This window comes from Patagioenas fasciata, chromosome 4 (genome assembly GCF_037038585.1).
Source record: "Patagioenas fasciata isolate bPatFas1 chromosome 4, bPatFas1.hap1, whole genome shotgun sequence".
NCBI lineage: Eukaryota > Metazoa > Chordata > Aves > Columbiformes > Columbidae > Patagioenas > Patagioenas fasciata.
This window is the reverse complement of record NC_092523.1, coordinates 41,941,113-41,959,864: the sequence shown is the minus strand read 5'-3', so window position 1 is coordinate 41,959,864 and position 18,752 is coordinate 41,941,113. Positions and strand designations below refer to the sequence as shown.

Sequence of the window (18,752 nt, the reverse complement as noted above, 5' to 3'; positions counted from 1 at the left end):
CACATGCAAGTAAATGAGCACATTTTAAGGTTAAAAAAATAATAATTTATATATATACATATATATATAAAAATAAATGGAATTCAAAGACATGTAACTCGGAGGTCAGATTAGAAAATGGCTTTGAACACATAAGTGTTGACAGAAAGAAGTGCTGGATTTTGAGAGCACCATCCTAAAGAAAACTGGTGGGAAGAAAAAGAGACTATAAGAATTTCATTAAGTTGTGATGCTTTATTAGTTTCCTTATGTATTTAACAGACTTTTTCCATCCAAGATAAAACAGATTGTTTAGAATTCTGTGTTAAAAAATACATTTCTGTGCAGAATCTATTCACAAATTCCACCTTTTAAATTAAAGGTAACAACAGGTATTCATCGGTGAGAATCTAATGTTAACAAAATCAGTAGTGCAAGACAACAGAGTATCTGCAAGGCAGTCACTTCCTGGCCCTATGTTGGTATCAGACTCAGCTGTGTTCTGTCCATTTTTCTCATTTAAGAATTTTCTTTGAATAAAATCTAACAGCTTACAAAAAGGAAAGACCTATCCATAAATGTGGCTGACTGATAACACTGTGCACACACACATTGTTTGTTTCATTTGCTATGGAACAGAGAAGTTAGGGTTGATGTGCTGTTTCTTTGAGGGTCAGGGTTTGTTTTATAAACCAAGTACTGAACAAAACTTGTGCGTGTGCACAAACTTGTGTATTTAAGACTTAAGATTTTGTCTTGGCAGCTTTGTGCAGCTGCAGAGATTTGAAGAATAGTAAGGGATTTTTTTATACCATGTCTACCAATTAGACATTTATGAATATAACTTCTCAAGAGATATTTCTTTATAACTAACAGCTGACAAGAGAGCCTGAGTGAGAGAAGTGTTTTGGACATTCCTAAAGTGAATCATTTCTCCTCTTACCAAAGGTTTATATATATCACTTGGACTGGAAGAGAGGATGCTATCAGTTCCAGAGCATAACCAGACCTTACGGCATCAGTATTTGCTGACTAGTGGTCATCAAGCCCTGCGTGAAACTCTGGATAACCTCAGGTGTGGTACACATTCATTATACAGCAAGAATTGCTGTGGGGTTGTGCAAGCGCCTACTGTGCAAGCAGAGCAAGCCAGCAGAGCCAAAAGACCACATCTAGATTCAAAGGCAAGTTCAATCCTCATGGTCTTCCCATTTGCATTGACTCACATTATCTCTCAGTGACCTGTTGAACTTCTTGTTCTCTTCAGCTATGAGCACCCCCCCTCCCAGAAGTCTTTTATCCTCATCTTATGTTTGATACATGGTCTCATATTTTCCAATAAGTTTTTGAGAAAATTTCTTAGTTATTGAACCAGTCCTAGCGATGCAGAAGTCACAGAAGAATCTATGTCCTTGGACACACTTTCTGAAAAGTTGTATTATCTTATAACAGCAAGAGAGACCAAATAAATCACTAACATAAAAATATGGATTCTTGGAATATGAAAAAGTAAACTGCCTGAAGGGTCAATGTCTGCTTAGCAAGCCATAGGATAAAATGCAGAAAGAAATGTTGCTAGAAACTATGAAAAGTGGTGCAAATCTTTCTTTCAATATCACATACTGTTGTCAGCCCTATACTGTGAAGTACAAAGGATCTAAATTTTACTAATCTATTTTGCGCAATCTCACATTTTTGTTTTTAACTTACTTTTTTAAAATGGCAAACTTATGGATTGCATTAGCAATTTTCCCAGCTTTGAAAGAACTACCGAAAGAAAAATACATAGATACATGAAAGCATGGAAATGGCTTGCTTTTTTTAAAAACCTGTTTTGTTTCATACCCAGAACAGACAAACAGAAAATTTTCATGGAAAATGAAGGCTAAACCACAAGAAAAAACATTTTCCAAAACCATAGTCTGAAGTTTTTCATGTTGGGGAAGAAATAGGCTCCCCTTACAATGCAGGGACATCGGTGACTATGTCCAGTCTCTACATGAAGTCATCTTAACTATCTTAAACTACTATGCAAATGCATACATTTGTTCCAGGAAAAGTACCATTAATTTCATCTAAACGTATAACTCAGTTAAATCAGGAAATACGAGTCTTTAATTCTTCACTGTTTCTTCTAGCAATCCCTGAAAAAACATCTTTGCCTTACTCCAGCTCACTCAGAGTATATAGACTCGTACTGATAACACCACATTATTCCTTTTCATTTCTGCTAAAATAAGCAGCCATGGAACAGTACAATGTTCACACCAGAAATATCACAAGTGCCAAAATCCCACTGTGGAGCCATTTATGTATCCCTCAGAGCTATTTTCTTCAGCATGAAATAGACAATAGTCAAGGAGTGTTTATTCAATTCACGTTTACTGAAATATCTTCATAATTATGAAGGCTAGGGGTCTTTTTTTCTCACAGCTGAAGTGAAAATGTAGATTGTACAGAACAATTATACTGTCATTAAAAACAGATGATGGTTTCCACTATGGTGAAGAGACTCTAGACATAAGCAATATGTTTATTTAAAAAAAATTATTTCTGGCAAGCCTTATTAGTGACTATAATTTATCAGCTGACTTCCTAGAAAGTCAGATATAACCAGCTTCTAAAGACGCATGTCTGATCTTAGCTTTATTAACTTGATAATATTCAGCCTTATTTAGCTCCAAATATTCAGAAAAATGAACTTGACACAGGTTATTTGCCTATATCTCTACTTTACATTTCTCCATGTATAATATTTGTCTAATGTAACACCAAATGTTATGTTAATTACATTTCAGCAAACAGAAAAGTATCATTTTCACAAAAAGTATTACAAAAGTATAAAATACTTCGTTACATCTACTATTTCTCTAAGAACTTACATTGTAAATCAAAAATAATGTGCTCTCTGCTGAAAAATTACAAAATAGAATTAGATCACTTGGTGAATTTTACAGATGGATATGGATTTGTTATTCTCACATGCTAAGGAAGCAATTAATATTCAAAAATTGATTCAATTATTACTAATGGATCTATTTATTAGCAATTCAAATTTGGAAGAGCAATTCAGCAAAGCTTTCCATCATCTCTTCTGTAAGTTAATTTACAGCTAGCACTAGCAGAAGCTGACAATAGCCAGAACATCATTTTTATTGGGAATATAATAGGAAACCAAGATTTTCCAGATATAACATAGCAATCTTCTTAACAGGAGCTCTGTGGCATAAACCACAGTAAATTACCATTCTTTCACAATCTCCTGAGTGCATTCTAACATGTTCCTCATTTTCTATATCCAGCAAAACAAAAGGGGAAAGAAGGTTAAGGACAAAGTTTTCACACTGAAATTCTATTTCCCTCTTCTAAAGCTTGTGATTCATTTCTGATGGGCAAAGTAAGAACCAGCTAGACAATTTGCTTTACTACACTTACTGTAACTTAAGCTATGTTTTGAGTATCCCATGAGTGGTTTAGTTCCTCTAGTTTAAAAGGCAGGTCTGACTTCTTTGCTTTCAAAGTTTTCACATTTGACAATGGGGGGAGAAAAATATAAATTATCTAAAAGTTTTAACTAAAATATTAATAATTAGGTCAAATGCCTAGGCTACAACCCTAGGCAGATAGACACCTACACAGGAATGACTCATATTGCCCGATTCAATAAACCACACAGTTCCTGAAGATATAATACCTACAAGCCATCAGTGTCTTCTCCATTTAGAAAGATGGTGGTTTCTTACCTCATCAAGAAATGTGTTAGGTTTAGAGAGATGAGCTGAATCCCAGCATCACAATTTCCAGAAGCAATAGCAAGAAGCGCAAGGCAGAGCACTTAAACACTCAGTTGATACTGTCAGCTAACAGGGAATCCAGATAAATGTTAAACAACAGTAAACAGTGATGGTGGTTATTTTTTTACTAAATCATACAGTGATTGGCACCCAAAAATTTGAATCCATGCATATAGGTTCTCCACAGCCACAGATGGTTTGAATCTACACTACTGTGGATTCATAGCAAGACAGCCCTATTTTTCTATGCAACACATCTACTGAGAATAAACACCTTTTAACTTTGACAGAAAAATGTTTGTTGTGCAGGTAACAATCTGAGATTCATAAATAAAAATGAGAGAATAAGTAAGAAATAGCCTACCTCAGTAACCTGATGGGAATGTTGTGAAAAACAAGAATCTCAAATTTTTGTTTCTTCTGCCAGGGACTGTATTTGCCATTTAAGGTTCCCTATCGTAACATGAAAAGCAGAATGGGCAGCTACAGCTGGGCATTCACAAGAGAAAACTTCTTGTATATTTGTTGTGTCCAGCCACATTAATCTATAACTTCAGTAAGAAGGATGGAGAGAAGGTTTTTCTGTAGGTGGTCAAGCAAGTAATCAGAAGTTTAGATTCAACCCCCTGCATGTTACAGGCAGTCTACAAGTCTGATTTCTAACTTGAGAGCAAATGCTTCAGTCATCAAGGTGGCTGTTGCATGCCGGTTACTTCTACCCAAGAAACACCTACTCTCATTATGCTCAGGAGTCTCCATACTGACGCATCAGGGTCAATTGTGCAAAGCCACTTATATTAGGCTTCTGTTCAGATGTGTCGCTGTTCCTAGCATTTTATATTACTAAGCTCTGGTACATTAGCACTGAGTGTGAAGTTGCCCTGTAATGGTTGCAGTTATCTAGAATTATCTGACACCTAAAGTATTGCCATATTTCCCTTTTCCTCACTTTGCCATTCAAGTTTCAAAAATATGTATATAAAAATGCGTTTATACTGACTCATAATATGGAACCTGCTATTCTGTATACTGTTAATGTAAGCTAAAATAATTGCTCAAAAAGAAAATAAAAGCTGGCAGTCTCTGTTGTTCCTCTAGAAGCCTGATCTCTTTTTCACAATTTCAAAATACTTCACTCATTCTTTCTCCACTCCCTTTAAAACAATCATCTTCATTGAGCCACACATTTCTTAGTCATTCATGCAGAAGTGTAACCGTTATATGTCCTAATCTATCCTTGCATTCTACATCACAGAAGAGTAGGTATTTGTGTCCTGAAGAAGCTGTACAAGACATGTTTCACCAAGAGTTCCTTCGTTACTGTACTCTCTGACTGAGAAACTTTACTCTCAGTAACCCCAACAATACAATACTAGGGATGAGAAAGTTTTCCAAGTGGGCAGATTCCAGGATGAAAAGTTATGACATAATTTATATCATAAAAGTATGTCTATGTGAGTGCATGTACCTGCATGACTAAATGTGTGTAAAACAGCTAGGAAACATCTGTGTATCTTTTTTTTTTTTCTTAAATAGAACTGTTTAAATAATCTTACTTAAAAGACTATTGTACTGCTGAATGTCAAATAACTGGTATATAATTTAATGACCGTCTAGTTTTTTTCTAAATATCTTTTCATTCATTAAATCTCTACAATCATCAAAAAATACCACCTTCTGGGACAACTTTTGCCCAAGCTTGACATTTCTGGCCTGCTTACTTCATCTGAAACGCAAACTGTGCGCTTAGCAACATCTACTGATGCACTCCACCGTCTTTCAGTACTGCTGAAACCAATGTGCAGTAGATTTCTCATCTATGAAACAGAGATGTTGCAACTCGTCATATACTGATGCTTATTAAATGTTTTGGTATCTTTACTCTTAAACTTTCACTTGAAATCTGCAGAAATTAACAGATATTACACTACTGTAGGCTGTAATTTTCCTAACACCTGAACAAAGGTTATATTTAGTCCTACTTATGTCATCAGGTTTTGGGCAAGGGCATGAGTGGACAAAATATGAACTCTACAACCTTCCTTTCAAGATTTTAAGAACAGTTACTGACTCCAAATTTCTCAGATGTTGAGTGCTTACCTTCAGACTTTCAAAAGGTATTTCAGCAGTACTATCATTAAAAAAAAAAAAAAAAAAAAAAAAGACTCCACCAAAAATAAAACGTAATCAAACCCCACACACACTCTTTTTGCCCTCAAGAGGTAAGGTACCCCAAAAACTCTACGTTACCTTTTATAACCTTTGTCCAGGCCCACAGCCTGAAGCAACTGTATTTTTCTTTCTTCAATAATTAGCAGTAACAGTTTTGTAATTTCTAAATTACAATAAATAAATACTCAAATACTCCAAAAATATCCAAAACAGCTATGACTCATAGAAATACATGTGCATAGTTGGCTACCAACCTTCAAGATTTCAGCAGCTTTAGGGAAGGACTTTTTTTTTTTTTTTTAAACACAATGTCCAACTTCCTTGATTTGGCAGAAAGAAATAACACCTTAAGGTTACCTGAAAGTTCACTAGTAAACACTTAAACATTATATTATCATTTCTGAAATACACTGAATCATAATTTAGAGACACAGTGCCTGCATCAGAACTGACCTCTGGGTTCTCCAACTCTGACAATCAGGGGAAAGAAACATCTGCATACTTATCACAGCAAAAAGGCATCATCTTGAAACTTCTCCCACCTATTATCTCACATGCCAAGATGATTACACTCGCAAAACAGCATGCTATAAGATGTATTATAATTAATTCCAGTATCTTAGAGAACTGCTCTATTTCTGTATTTAATTATGTATTTTTACGTTAAAATAAAGAGGTCATTTTAATCAGATTTTTTTACTGCAATCCACTTCATCTTTTAACTTTTTTAAACCAACTAAGCCAGAATCCAGGAGACTATTCATACAAAATATCTAATATATCAGCAATATGCATATATACGTATTTTGAAGAAGCCTGGTGTAACAAAAATAATCAGAAAATGTACTTGTGATAGAACTGAATGAAAATTTCTACATAAAATATATTCTGTGAAGAATTCACAAAAGTTGAAATCATATCTTGCATCACAATATACAGAGCACATTAATTTTTGAGTCAGTTAAGCTTTTGTATACATCCTGGCTAAGATAAACATGTTCTTTGAGCTTAAAATACTGAAATTAATGGTAATTCTCATGTGCTTCAGTTTTGCATTATTTATAAAGATATTTTCTGTTACAGGATGACAACCACAAATATACCAAACCTGTTAACTTTTGAAGTAGATTTAAGTGGCTATTAGGAAAAAAAAAAATATATATATACATATATATATATTTATATATGAACTTATCTTCTTTAAAATGATAAATGCAAAGCAACTGGACCTACTGTATTAAAAATCCAGTTCATAACATTCTTTCCAGGGTTTATCTTGGATGCCTAGATTCATCCAGATGCAGAGAACACTGCAGTTTGGAAATACAGACAGCATTCCAGGTCGTCTGCAGTTACTAGCCTGTAATAAAGAAATCTACAATTTCAGTCCCTTTTCAGTATGTACCTGTGTGTCCCGACTCACAGTTCTCAACATAGCACATGGCATAGCACAGGAGGGACTTGCATATTCTCAGTACATGGACAGGCTGGAACGGAGAGTAGGAACGCTGGAGATAAGAAGTCAAGCAAGATGACCTCAGAGCGTGCAATGCTTCAGACAGAGCATTCCACAGCCAAGCCTGGCCTTTCTCTCCAAAAGGCACCCTGACTCAAGATAACACTTTGAAAGCTTAGACTTACTTTTTCTATTAGCAGATAAATACAAAAAAGTGTCTAGCAAATACCAGTGAGCATTTTACAACCTGGTTTTATTAATATCACAAATATTTTTATAGTACCAATATTCATATTTTATCTGACCTACAGATATTTTTTGCAATTTTTGCCTAAGTCCTGTTTTGAAATTATTAAGGCTGTACCTAGGCTGTACCTATGGTTGGACTCTGATCGTGAAGGTCTCTTCCAAACAAAATGATTTCGTTCTATGATTCTGTCAGTTTCACAGTAAATGTTTCAATACGTGAGGCAATCCCTTTGTTTCCATCCATAAGTATATTTTTATGAATGAAATGTTAGTTTAAAACCTGTGACTTGGAGGTGACTTACAGAGACATACCTAAATAAAAAACATAGCCTGAATATATTTAATTACATATTATGTAGTATAGAAGAGCAGAGTGAATATTCCCAAATTACACCCACCCTCCCTCCCTTCCTTCCTTCTCTTTAAAGAACCTAAAGTAGCCTCTCTGGAAAAAAACCTAAATTCACAAACATAACTGCTGGATCTGCCCTTGAGTCTGTCTCACTTATTCTCAAATCTAATATATTCAAGGTTCAAATAACAAAGTCATAGAATCATAGAATCACAGATTGTTAGGGATTGGAAGGGACCTTGAAAGATCATCTAGTCCAATCCCCCTGTCGGAGCAGGAACACCTAGATGAGATTACACAGGAAGTCATCCAGGTGGGTTTTGAACGTCTCCAGAGTAGTAGACTCCACAGCCTCCCCTGGGCAGCCTGTTCCAGTGCTCTGTTACCCTCACTGAGAAGAAGTTTCTTCTCAAGTTTAAGTGGAACCTCTTATGTTCCAGCTTACACCCATTACCCTTTGTCCTATCATTGTCTGTCACCGAGAAGAGCCTGGCTCCATCCTCCTGACACTCACCCTTTGTATATTTGTAAATATTAATAAGGTCACCCCTCAGTCTCCTCTTCTCCAAACTAAAGAGACCCAGCTCCCTCAACCTTTCCTCATAAGGGAGTTGCTCCACTCCCTTAGTCATCTTGGTTGCCCTACGCTGGACTCTCTCCAGCAGTTCCCTGTCCTTCTTGAACTGAGGAGCCCAGAACTGGACACAATATTCCAGGTGTGGTCTCACGAGGGCAGAGTAGAGGGGAAGGAGAACCTCTCTCGACCTACTAAGCACCCCCCTTCTAATACACCCCAGGACGCCATTGGCCCTCTTGGCCACAAGGGCACAGTGCTGGCTCATGGTCATCCTGCTGTCCACCAGGATCCCCAGGTCCCTCTCCCCTACACTGCTCTCTAATGGAACATTCCCCAACTTACACTGGAACCTGGGGTTGTTCCTGCCCAGATGCAATACTCTACATTTGCCCTTGTTATATTTCATTAAATGATTTTTATTTACTGCTGGCCATGCAGATTCTGACATGAGAGGTTTCTTAGAGTGTCACAGATGCTAATAAAACAATTTCTGTTAATTAAATAAGAACTTGAGGCACAATCCTGAAATCCTATTATTCTCTCACAATCCTGTCCATCAAAATGCAAGGACAACGCAGAGGTTACTAACAAGAATTTTACATGCCAATGACATACTGCAACTTATTTGTCCTGGGATGTATGTTCCTTACACAGTGTAAATAAAAAAATAGTAAGGAGTTATGTATATGTGAACAAGAAATAAACAGGATTACAGAAACAGATAAGAAAAACCTTAGTTAAGAAAACAAATATGGAAACAGGTTTTAAAATCTGAGGCAATTAAATAGAAAGGGGTCAAAAGGCAACTTTCAACATTTAAAATGTGCTTTAAGAACTGTCATTCTTCTATTGAAGTTCAAGAAAACCATGTACATGCTTTTTTCTTCTTTACATTCTTTGTTGGGTGTTTGTTTTTTAAAGGGATTCATTAAGGTATCTCTTTTTCCCTCACCACTAGACAGTAACATGTGATTTCAGATTACATATTCTTAATGACTTCCTCTATTACCTATTTTACAAGTTTTTGTATTAAATTCCTGTGGCAAACATAAAGTTCATTAGTCCATTATTAAGTGAGCCTGTGAAGAAGCAGTCTAGTACACACCAAAACATTTTCAAGCACACAGTCCTCTGGGAGTGATGGCACCCGTGACTCAAGGCAGTTAACTGGGACATCCCAGCACAGTACGCAAAAGTAGGACTTCAAAAATGAAGAGGTTTGCAGAACTAAAGTTTAGCAGGTTTGTGAAATGCAAAGAAACAGTTCCACGTACCCTTTGCTGCCAGCTAAAGAAGGTCTGGCGCTCCAGCTCTAGCCAGTCACAGTAGCCCTGTGCCACATTTCTGGTTTTCCATGCTTGGGTCTGAATGATTTAGCCAGATTAAAAACAAACAAGCAAACAAACAAACAAGATCCCAGCACTTTTTAATTTATCTTATGACAACTATAGAATCGGTGACACTACAGACCTAACATCAGGGCACAAAGAAAGGGTGTCAGGGGAGCAGGAATGAGGGGTGAAACTGCTACTGAAGGCAAGTAAAATCTTATTATGGGCTGGTTTAGCTTCACGAAAAACCCTTTATACAGCCTTTCTCTAAACAGCTGTAAGAATTTAGAATCCATGCAATGATTCTACACAAATAAATACTGAAACAATTTGAGATCCACAGCTAGAAAAACAGCTGCATACTACTCAGTGAACCTGAGTTAGGAGCCGTGACTGTGAACAGTATAGGACAAGTCACTTTTGTGGTGTAAGCACAGTAGAGAAATTTATAAAAGAGAAATAATGAAGAATCACTGAAAAGCCGTTAAAAATATTTCATGCTTATTTACTAAAACTTGACTATATTTAAAATCATATGTAACACATTTTAATTGCAAAGTACTCTAATTCATCTTAAAAGTCATATATTCCTAGTTTTAAAACATCAATATATTTCCTATAGAAACTAGATCATAAATACATATATCAAATGTAGCCAAGTTAAGTCTGCGTGACTGTTTTAACAGTCTTCAAGTAATGGATCTTCATTAACTCCCATGTAGCTTCCCAGGGCTCGCAACTGAGTGAATCAAATGATTTTATTCAATATGACTCTGAATGATTTCAGTTCACAGTACATAAAAATATTCACAAATTATAGATATGTGTTTGCATGAACTTCCATATCCTTAGCTACCCAAATTATTACAGAACTAGGTAGATGAAACATAAAGAGCTAAAAGGCAAAGGCTCAACTAAAATGTAAGCGTTTGTAATTATTTCAAAATCTATTTCTCCTGTAAAACGATATCTACAATATTTCTGCTGTAAACAGACATCTAATATAACCTGATACTATAAAGGCAAAAACCAATTCAGTGGAATGCTCTACAAGAAATGCTATAAATATATCTACAAACCAACTATATCTTCAGGGTGTTCATCCTCCATGGAAATGTCATTTCATATTTTTTCCATTACATGAAAATACTCCACTGTTCCTCCAAGGTATTTCTATTGAGCAAAGGAAAACATCCTTTGCACTTCAAAAAATTACGCCAGTGTCTATGTGTATGCAATTTTATTCAAAAGCTACACCCTCCAAGCTTTGCTACCATCTGTAGTCTAAAAATAATATGTGCCAAAAATATCCTGTATATTTTTATCTGATGTAAAAGTGGTACACGAAGAAAACGTGTTAGCAACTATGGTTTTTAATTTGAGAAAACATTGATAAAACATACATCAAAGCTACTAAAATATCCAAGTTGGCATAGCCCAAAACACAAAACATCCCAATCGCTTGTTCCTAAAACTACTGAAAGGATAAAACTTGCCTTTTAGAAGCAACTGAAATACAATTAATACAACATTCAGATTCATTCCAATAATAATATCTGCCCCACATGACTGTTTATTAAGAATTTACATTGTGATACTTACAGAAATACATAAATATGTATATGTGTGTGTATATATCTAGTCAAAATATGTATTTAAATACATTTTTCTATGTTAAATGTATATAAGAAACAGAGTTCAACGGGAACAAGTATTTGGAAAATGTCAGATGTTGCTTTAAGGAATGGTATTGATGGATTGCAATGCAACTTGTAATATTTTTCCCTCTTTTTGCAGACCAGGAGTAAATATCACTATGCATTTTCACAGTAAGAGCTAACCTCCTGGAACGCTCAGACATATCTCCATGTAACCCGTCTTATTTATGCTAATGGAATTACACAGATCTGTCCACCTGAGCAATTTTGACACACTTAATCATATTAACATAAGAATGTCTTTCAAAATACACCAAATATAGAAGAGTTAAGTGAATTAAGACACTATTTAGACACTTATTATCATATGCACGACCATTGATTCTTTGAACAAGACTTTTCATATATTACAAGAAAATATTAGCATTAAGATTTGGTTTCATACTAAGGATGAATTTTGAAAAATATGAAGATATATTATCAATACACAGTAAATCTATTAAAAAAAACTTAGAAAAGGCTTTAATAGTCATATAAATCTTAGAAAAATAATAACTGTGTGTAGACCTCAAAGACATATCTATATTGTAAGCACTGGTTCCTCAAAAATACCCTGTGCAAATTAATATAGGTGTTGTCTAAGAACAATTTGAAAAAGGTCCCCATATATTGCTGAATTTGAGTAGAATATACAAAATAATAAATGTAAATAATGAGAACTCACTAGTCTGATTACTAGTGATACTGATAAGGAGTTATATGTGTACTGGGTACCTATACAACAGTCTAAAAGACGAAGGGGTAGAATAGAGATTTTAAAATGGCAACTAACAATTTGAAAACACAGACAAAGCTAAATATTCCCCCACTACCCCTATCACATGTAGTCAGCTGAGGTTTATATACTTTAAAAGTCTTCATATTTTGTTCATATACAGATTTTAAAACTCCCAAATAACTACTTGTAATTTCATCACATAAAGTTGCTATAATTTAAAGCAAAGGAAAAAAAAAAAAAAAAGGCATTTCTGCAAAAAGCATGAGTAATTCCTATAACCTATTGTTTTCATAGAAAATAGGAAAAAAAAATCCCATCCAGTAGACCTGGAGTTCGGATCTTTTAATGCCAAAAAGATTCCTTGCTTATTCCATACTTTCACGGATTTATAGGTAAGTTTCTGAAAAGCCAAACAGTGATTAAAGAAATAAAACAAAAATAAATTAAACAGTGATATAGGTAAATTAAGGATATTATTTATTTCTGTCCTCAATGAACTTATCTGCCTGTATCTTCAGAAGTATTCTTAGAAACTTAAACACAACAGACATGGGAAGTTTTTACTGCTCCTGTTTAAACATCAGGTACAGTGAGTAATTTTAGCCTTTCATTGCAAGTATATTTCTACATATTAAAAAGTTGTTGTTGGAGTTTCATGTTTTTATTTGGGACAATGTTTTTTAAGGAATACTCTCACTTGAGAGAGTAGCTGCTGCACAAACCAGAATGACAATAACAGGAGATTGAATGGGAAACCCTCATAAAGATTCTCTAGCACAGACTGCTTGGATTGCAACAAACCCCAACAGGTCACAGGACTTCACAGTCAGTCATTTGTTGTGTCTCCATTTATTGTTTGAATAGTTCACTTTGGTAAAAGAAAAAAAAAAACAACAAAAAACCAAACAACAAACCAAACAAAAAAAAAATCCTGTAAGTCTACATGTACAGCCACTGAGGTAAAAAAGCTAATTAATCGTTAAACCCTATTTAACTTTAAACTTAGCAGTGAAGTGGTGCACAACTGAGGTGGAAGTAGCCCTGTAACGACACATACAGACCACCAGAATGTACACCTAAAACCTGGAAAAAAGTGAGAGTTGGTAGACTATAAAAACTATCTCAAATAATACAAGGAATAAAATACGTGCAGAGTTTGTCACTGCTATCTCTTTTATTGGTGAACATAAGGAATCATAAAGGACCAGATTTCTTCAGTAAATCATGGACATTACATTCAATCCTAAGGAACTGACATTTGCAAGGTCGCCACACTTATAAAGTACGAATGGCTCTTCCCACAAAATATCACCTGAGATCACTTTTCCCATTTGATGAGAGAGTCTTGAATGTTTGAACAAGTACATGGTACTTCCATAGTTATATTTATTCTCAGGAATATTTTCCTATGTTTCAAAAAATGCTTTCTGATGACAACCAGAAATATGAGGAAGCCAGTTCTTACAACATGGAGACCAAGATACTGACTAGGAAACCTTTGTCTGTCTCTTGTTGTATCTCCCAGATCTAGTCAGTGATGTTATTTACAGACTTTCAAGCAAAAAACAACAGCATGCAAGCCTCTGGCTAATAAATAATATCTGTATGTCAATCATAGTCTAGAAAATATCTAATTCTTGAGAAACAGTAAATCTTTTGACATGCAGCACAATTCAATATCATTGCTAAATTCAATACAAAGACTGTAGCAGTTATTGCAAGAAAAGTGAAAAGCAATGCACTGGCGGGTAACAATACCTGATACTCTTTAAATGATACATCGACAAATTAAGACACTGGGAATAATTTTTAAATAACAAAACTCAAGTGTATATTTATTATTGAAAAGTATTCCCAGCTAGCATTATTTGGTTTTCAGTTATAAATTATGCAGTAATATGTAGATAAAAGAACTACTCAGAAAATGCATTTCACTCTTCAATGTTAATTTTCAGTTAACAAGGACATGAAAATAGAAAGTTGAACTCTGTAGGCATGCTGTTAAAATATTCACACTACCCAATACACAATGCATTTTGTAAACAAGGTGGGACAGATAACCTTAACATGTTTTCTTAGTCGGGTTGTTTGCAAATTCAGAAAAGTATTCTACAAACATTAGCATCAGAATCTCCAGAGAACTCAGAGTAACAGAACAAGCCAGGGTGTGTAAGAGTGTAAATCTGGTGGAAAAAAATAATACTTCAGCATAACTTCTGAAAAACTAACAGCAAACTGGGAAAAACAAAACAAACAAAACAAAACCAAACACCACACGCCAACACATATCAAGTATGTGATAACAAAAAATTTAAAAACCACAAGCAAAATTTACAGTGTATCAAATTCAATGTCTTCTGATGAAAGATTTTACCACCAGTAAGTCACTAAAGTATAATCTAGTTCTCAAACTAAAAATCTATTTACAGACCATGTCCCTCTATTAAAAAAAAAAAAAAAGAAAAAAACTAAACCAACCAACCAAACAAAAACAAACCACAAACAAAAAACCAAACCAAACCAAACAAGAAAATGAATAGACTAAAGGTACTTTGTAGTGAAGTGATAATTCTGCTTCTTAGATGAGGTACTTCACTAAAAGAAAGGAACATTTTTATCTGAGGAGGCTAAAGTCAAGTACTTTTTCCTAATGTATTAGTATATAATGAGGAGAGATGCATGATCTGTGAAATTGGCAGGTTATAAAATGGTCAGGCTGCCATGGATCAAGATTAACACTTACAGATTTTCACCAAACCAGAAGAAAATCGCCACAATTCACAGAGTAGTGATAACATAAATGTGACTTTTTTTCCCCTCCATCTACTCCTCTCTTCCACAAACCGGCAAAACAATCCAGGTGCATTCATTTAAGAAATTAAAGGATTTCCTTTCACAGGTTTACCACAGTAATCCTGAATTAAAGTGACAAAGGCATAGAACATGGTGGAAAGTCCATCTCCAAGAGATGTGGTTGTAATAAAATACAATTCATTATAGATCTCTGTTAAAAGTCAGTATCCGTTATGCAGAACATTCTTTAAATTAAGTAAACATTATTTTTGCAATACATTTTTATCTCAGTCTCTAGTGTACAAGCCCCTACACTGTTTCTTCATTGCATTTGTGCCATTGGAATTATCAGAAAAGAAAAAATCTCTGAAGTGCTCCTGGTAACAATTACAAAAAAATAAAAGGATCAAGTAGTCATATACTTTGAAACAACACACATGAAGTGGATTATATTGATGGGCCTGCAGAGGTAATGTTTAATATGAAAATTTGCTGTGTTTGCTCAAATTATTTTAAGGCTGAAATTGTTGTACTGTAGCATTCTCAAAGCTCCATCTGTGTTTTGCCTCAAGACAGATCACATGAACATGACAGAGACTTCCAAAACTGTTTTTCTAGATCTTCCTTTATCAGTGGATATAAAGTGATTTTCAACACTTTAATGTGTTTTGTTTTTTTAAAAATCAGACTGCATGTCTGTTCTTCAAATGTCCTACTGAAAATGCAACAGTGCTTAAATATATAACAAAACAGAATCACCCAAACCCCATGAACTTGTTTATATGAGGGCAGCTTCAGGCTACTTTGGAGCTTCCTAATGCATCCATCTCTGTCTCTAATCAATAAAAGTTTCCAAAAATCACAGATATAAAATGATGATTAGGCTCAATTTCTGGTCCTCTTTAAATTGATCACTTAAAGAGGGAGAAATGACAAATTCACAGAATTCTGCAGGTATTATAGAACAGGAGCACAATCATAAATACTTAAATTTTAACCTGTAAAAAAAATAACAGCAAAATCTTACCTTGATCAAACGGTTTACCCGGACTCCATGTACGAAAATAATCATCCTGGAAGGAGAAACAACCTACATTTAGTAAAATGTAAGGAATCAATGTATATACGAAAAACTCACAGAATCATGAAAGACAGAAGATGTATACCAACCTCAACTTCCTAGAAAAGGCAAGCAGTAAAAGACAAATGAGAAAAATATTACAGTCATCATAATGGGATAAATTACCCACAAAAAATAAAACAAATGTAATTCAGAGGGCATTTGCATTAAGTAAGTAAAAATGCTATTCAAACAATGTTACTTACTAGCATTTAGAACAGAAAAAGTATTTGTCACAGTACTTATATAGGTAACCTTTCTAACATTGCTTTTTGAATGTTACAGCAGTTTTCCCGTACTTTAAGTTCTAAGATACTGAAAAATTTATGTTTTCTATTACTGATTTTTCAAAACTCAAGCTCCAAAGTCATAATCAATAAATATATTTTAAAGAATGATACGTAATTTTTTTAAAAACATACACTGTTATGTAGCTTTCAACTGCATCAGTGAGACCTGTCTTTAAGTCTAATTAGCTCTATTTTCTACAAATCATCTTCCTAAACATAAAATATCCTACTGATTATGTCATCAGCTGTATTACACTACAATTTCCAGAAGGAAAAGCTTGAATTAAGTAAGTTGCTTTCAAGACTTCAAGAAGTTTGATAATAAATTACAAATTCATAGCTGAGACATACGTAAACTGATCTGCACAGCTCAGATAATAGGTGGAACAGGAAAATTACTAGAATTATTTATTATCATGTCTTAATTTGCTATTCCCTAGAACAAAGCATTGAAAAGATTGTACAAACATTTTAATGTCTGTATAAATTAAGGTTCAGAAACTGCAGTGGGCCTATTGTCACAGTCCAGCAGTTCCATCCCACTTGCTAGAAGATCACAAATATCACCATCAAGAAACCTCAATCTATAAAAAATTTAAATACTGGAAAAATGTGAGTTCATACATGAAAATGGTAAAATCTCTTTCCATTACTATTAAGTCAGTAATGTTCACCCACAACGAGCCTATTCAGAAAATATTAAAATGCTGAAAAGTTAGAATAACTAGAACATAAGACTTCGAGAACAAAAGAGCAGTCATCCTGAGTGAGATCAAAATCCCTTCTCCTGCATTATGCTTAAGGGAGAACATAAGAGTGGGGCTTGTATTACACATTCTCAAGTTGGCCTCAAAACAACCAGACAATAAATCAATTCTTGCTCATCTCTATATTGCAGACAACTTCACAGATTCCAAATATAACATCCCTCAGGCATTTCTAGAAGTAAGACTCTTAGCTGACTTCTGTCTACAAAGCCACTTCTGCTACTCTTCTCTGAATCTTTTCAAAGTCTATTTCTTTTTTTTTATACAGTATGTCCAGAGTTGTGCAGAGCATTCAAGATGAAGCAGCACAATGCATCTATACACAACAAAATAACACTATTTTGTACTGAATTCTTCTCCCCATTTTGCCTACCCCTCCATTTTCCTTTGAGGTTAGAGGGGGTGGGTTTTGGTTGTGTTTTGCTGTTGTTGCTTTTGTTTGCTTGCTTTGTTTTGGGTGTTTTTTTGTTTGCTTGGTTTGGTTTGTTTTAATTGTATAATGGTTTGAATGGATTATGGTTTGCATGGAATTTTCTGTCTTAAATCCAAACATGTCTACCCACATAGCATACATACACATACTGATATTCCTAAAGAGTTAAAGTCCATTATTGGATAAGTTAAACAAAATCTTTATGTGCCTCTATAACCAAAATAAAATAGTTAATTGATTCTCAGATTAAGTAAGGAAACTGTTTCAATAAATTACAGACCCACAATTTTACAAATATTCCTAAAGCTATTTCACCTATCACGTGTAGAAGAACCTGGCTTCCTGTTATATTCAGACCTTTTCTGATCCTCAGTCATTAGGAGTTTCATTATTCTAGTGTTCAATATCCTCTTCAGAATATCATCAAGATGGTAATATAACTTACAAAGCCTCATTTCCTATACATGCAAAAGGCAATGTCTCAGGAAAAAGTCTATGACTTCTGATTTTCTTCAGGGGCTTCCTTGCCTTTGCCCTAGGCATGTTAAAGAGCAAGTTGTAGAATTATACAGAATAAAGTCACAAATTTTTCACTGTAACCATAAGGCTTTTTCAACATTTTCTAGCTAAAGGTATCTATGCATTTTAAAAGGAAAATTCATCCTTGCTGCTCTACTTGAAACTATGTGAAATTTCAATAATTTAAGTCTCTCTGCCTGAGACACATAAAGCACTTCTAATAACTGTGTATGATGGATTTCAATCAGTTTAATATCCATACCTTAAAATTATGCATGTTTAAGCATCATGTTCAGTCAGGGTCATAGAGATGGAGTGTTTCTAAGAGTTGAAATTCATGCTACAATTACATATGCACTTTGAGACTAAAAAATATTTTTTTCCTCAAAATGGCTTACCTTAAAAGAAATACCATGTATGCAGCCTGAAAATCTGACAGTCTAAAGAAAAGGATTCACAATGACCAAAGCACCATAATCAGAAA

General features: G+C 34.5%; 1 protein-coding gene across 2 annotated transcripts in view; it reads right to left on the bottom strand.

Moving 5' to 3' along the window:
• Nucleotides 1–18,752, bottom strand: part of SPOCK3 (SPARC (osteonectin), cwcv and kazal like domains proteoglycan 3) — a 191,400-nt gene that overhangs the window by 108,078 nt on the left and 64,570 nt on the right. For both annotated transcript variants that reach the window (XM_065837650.2, XM_065837651.2), the window contains exon 3: nucleotides 16,167–16,212. In XM_065837650.2, the coding sequence (XP_065693722.1) occupies nucleotides 16,167–16,212 (46 nt within the window). The remainder of the gene's footprint in view (nucleotides 1–16,166; nucleotides 16,213–18,752) is intronic.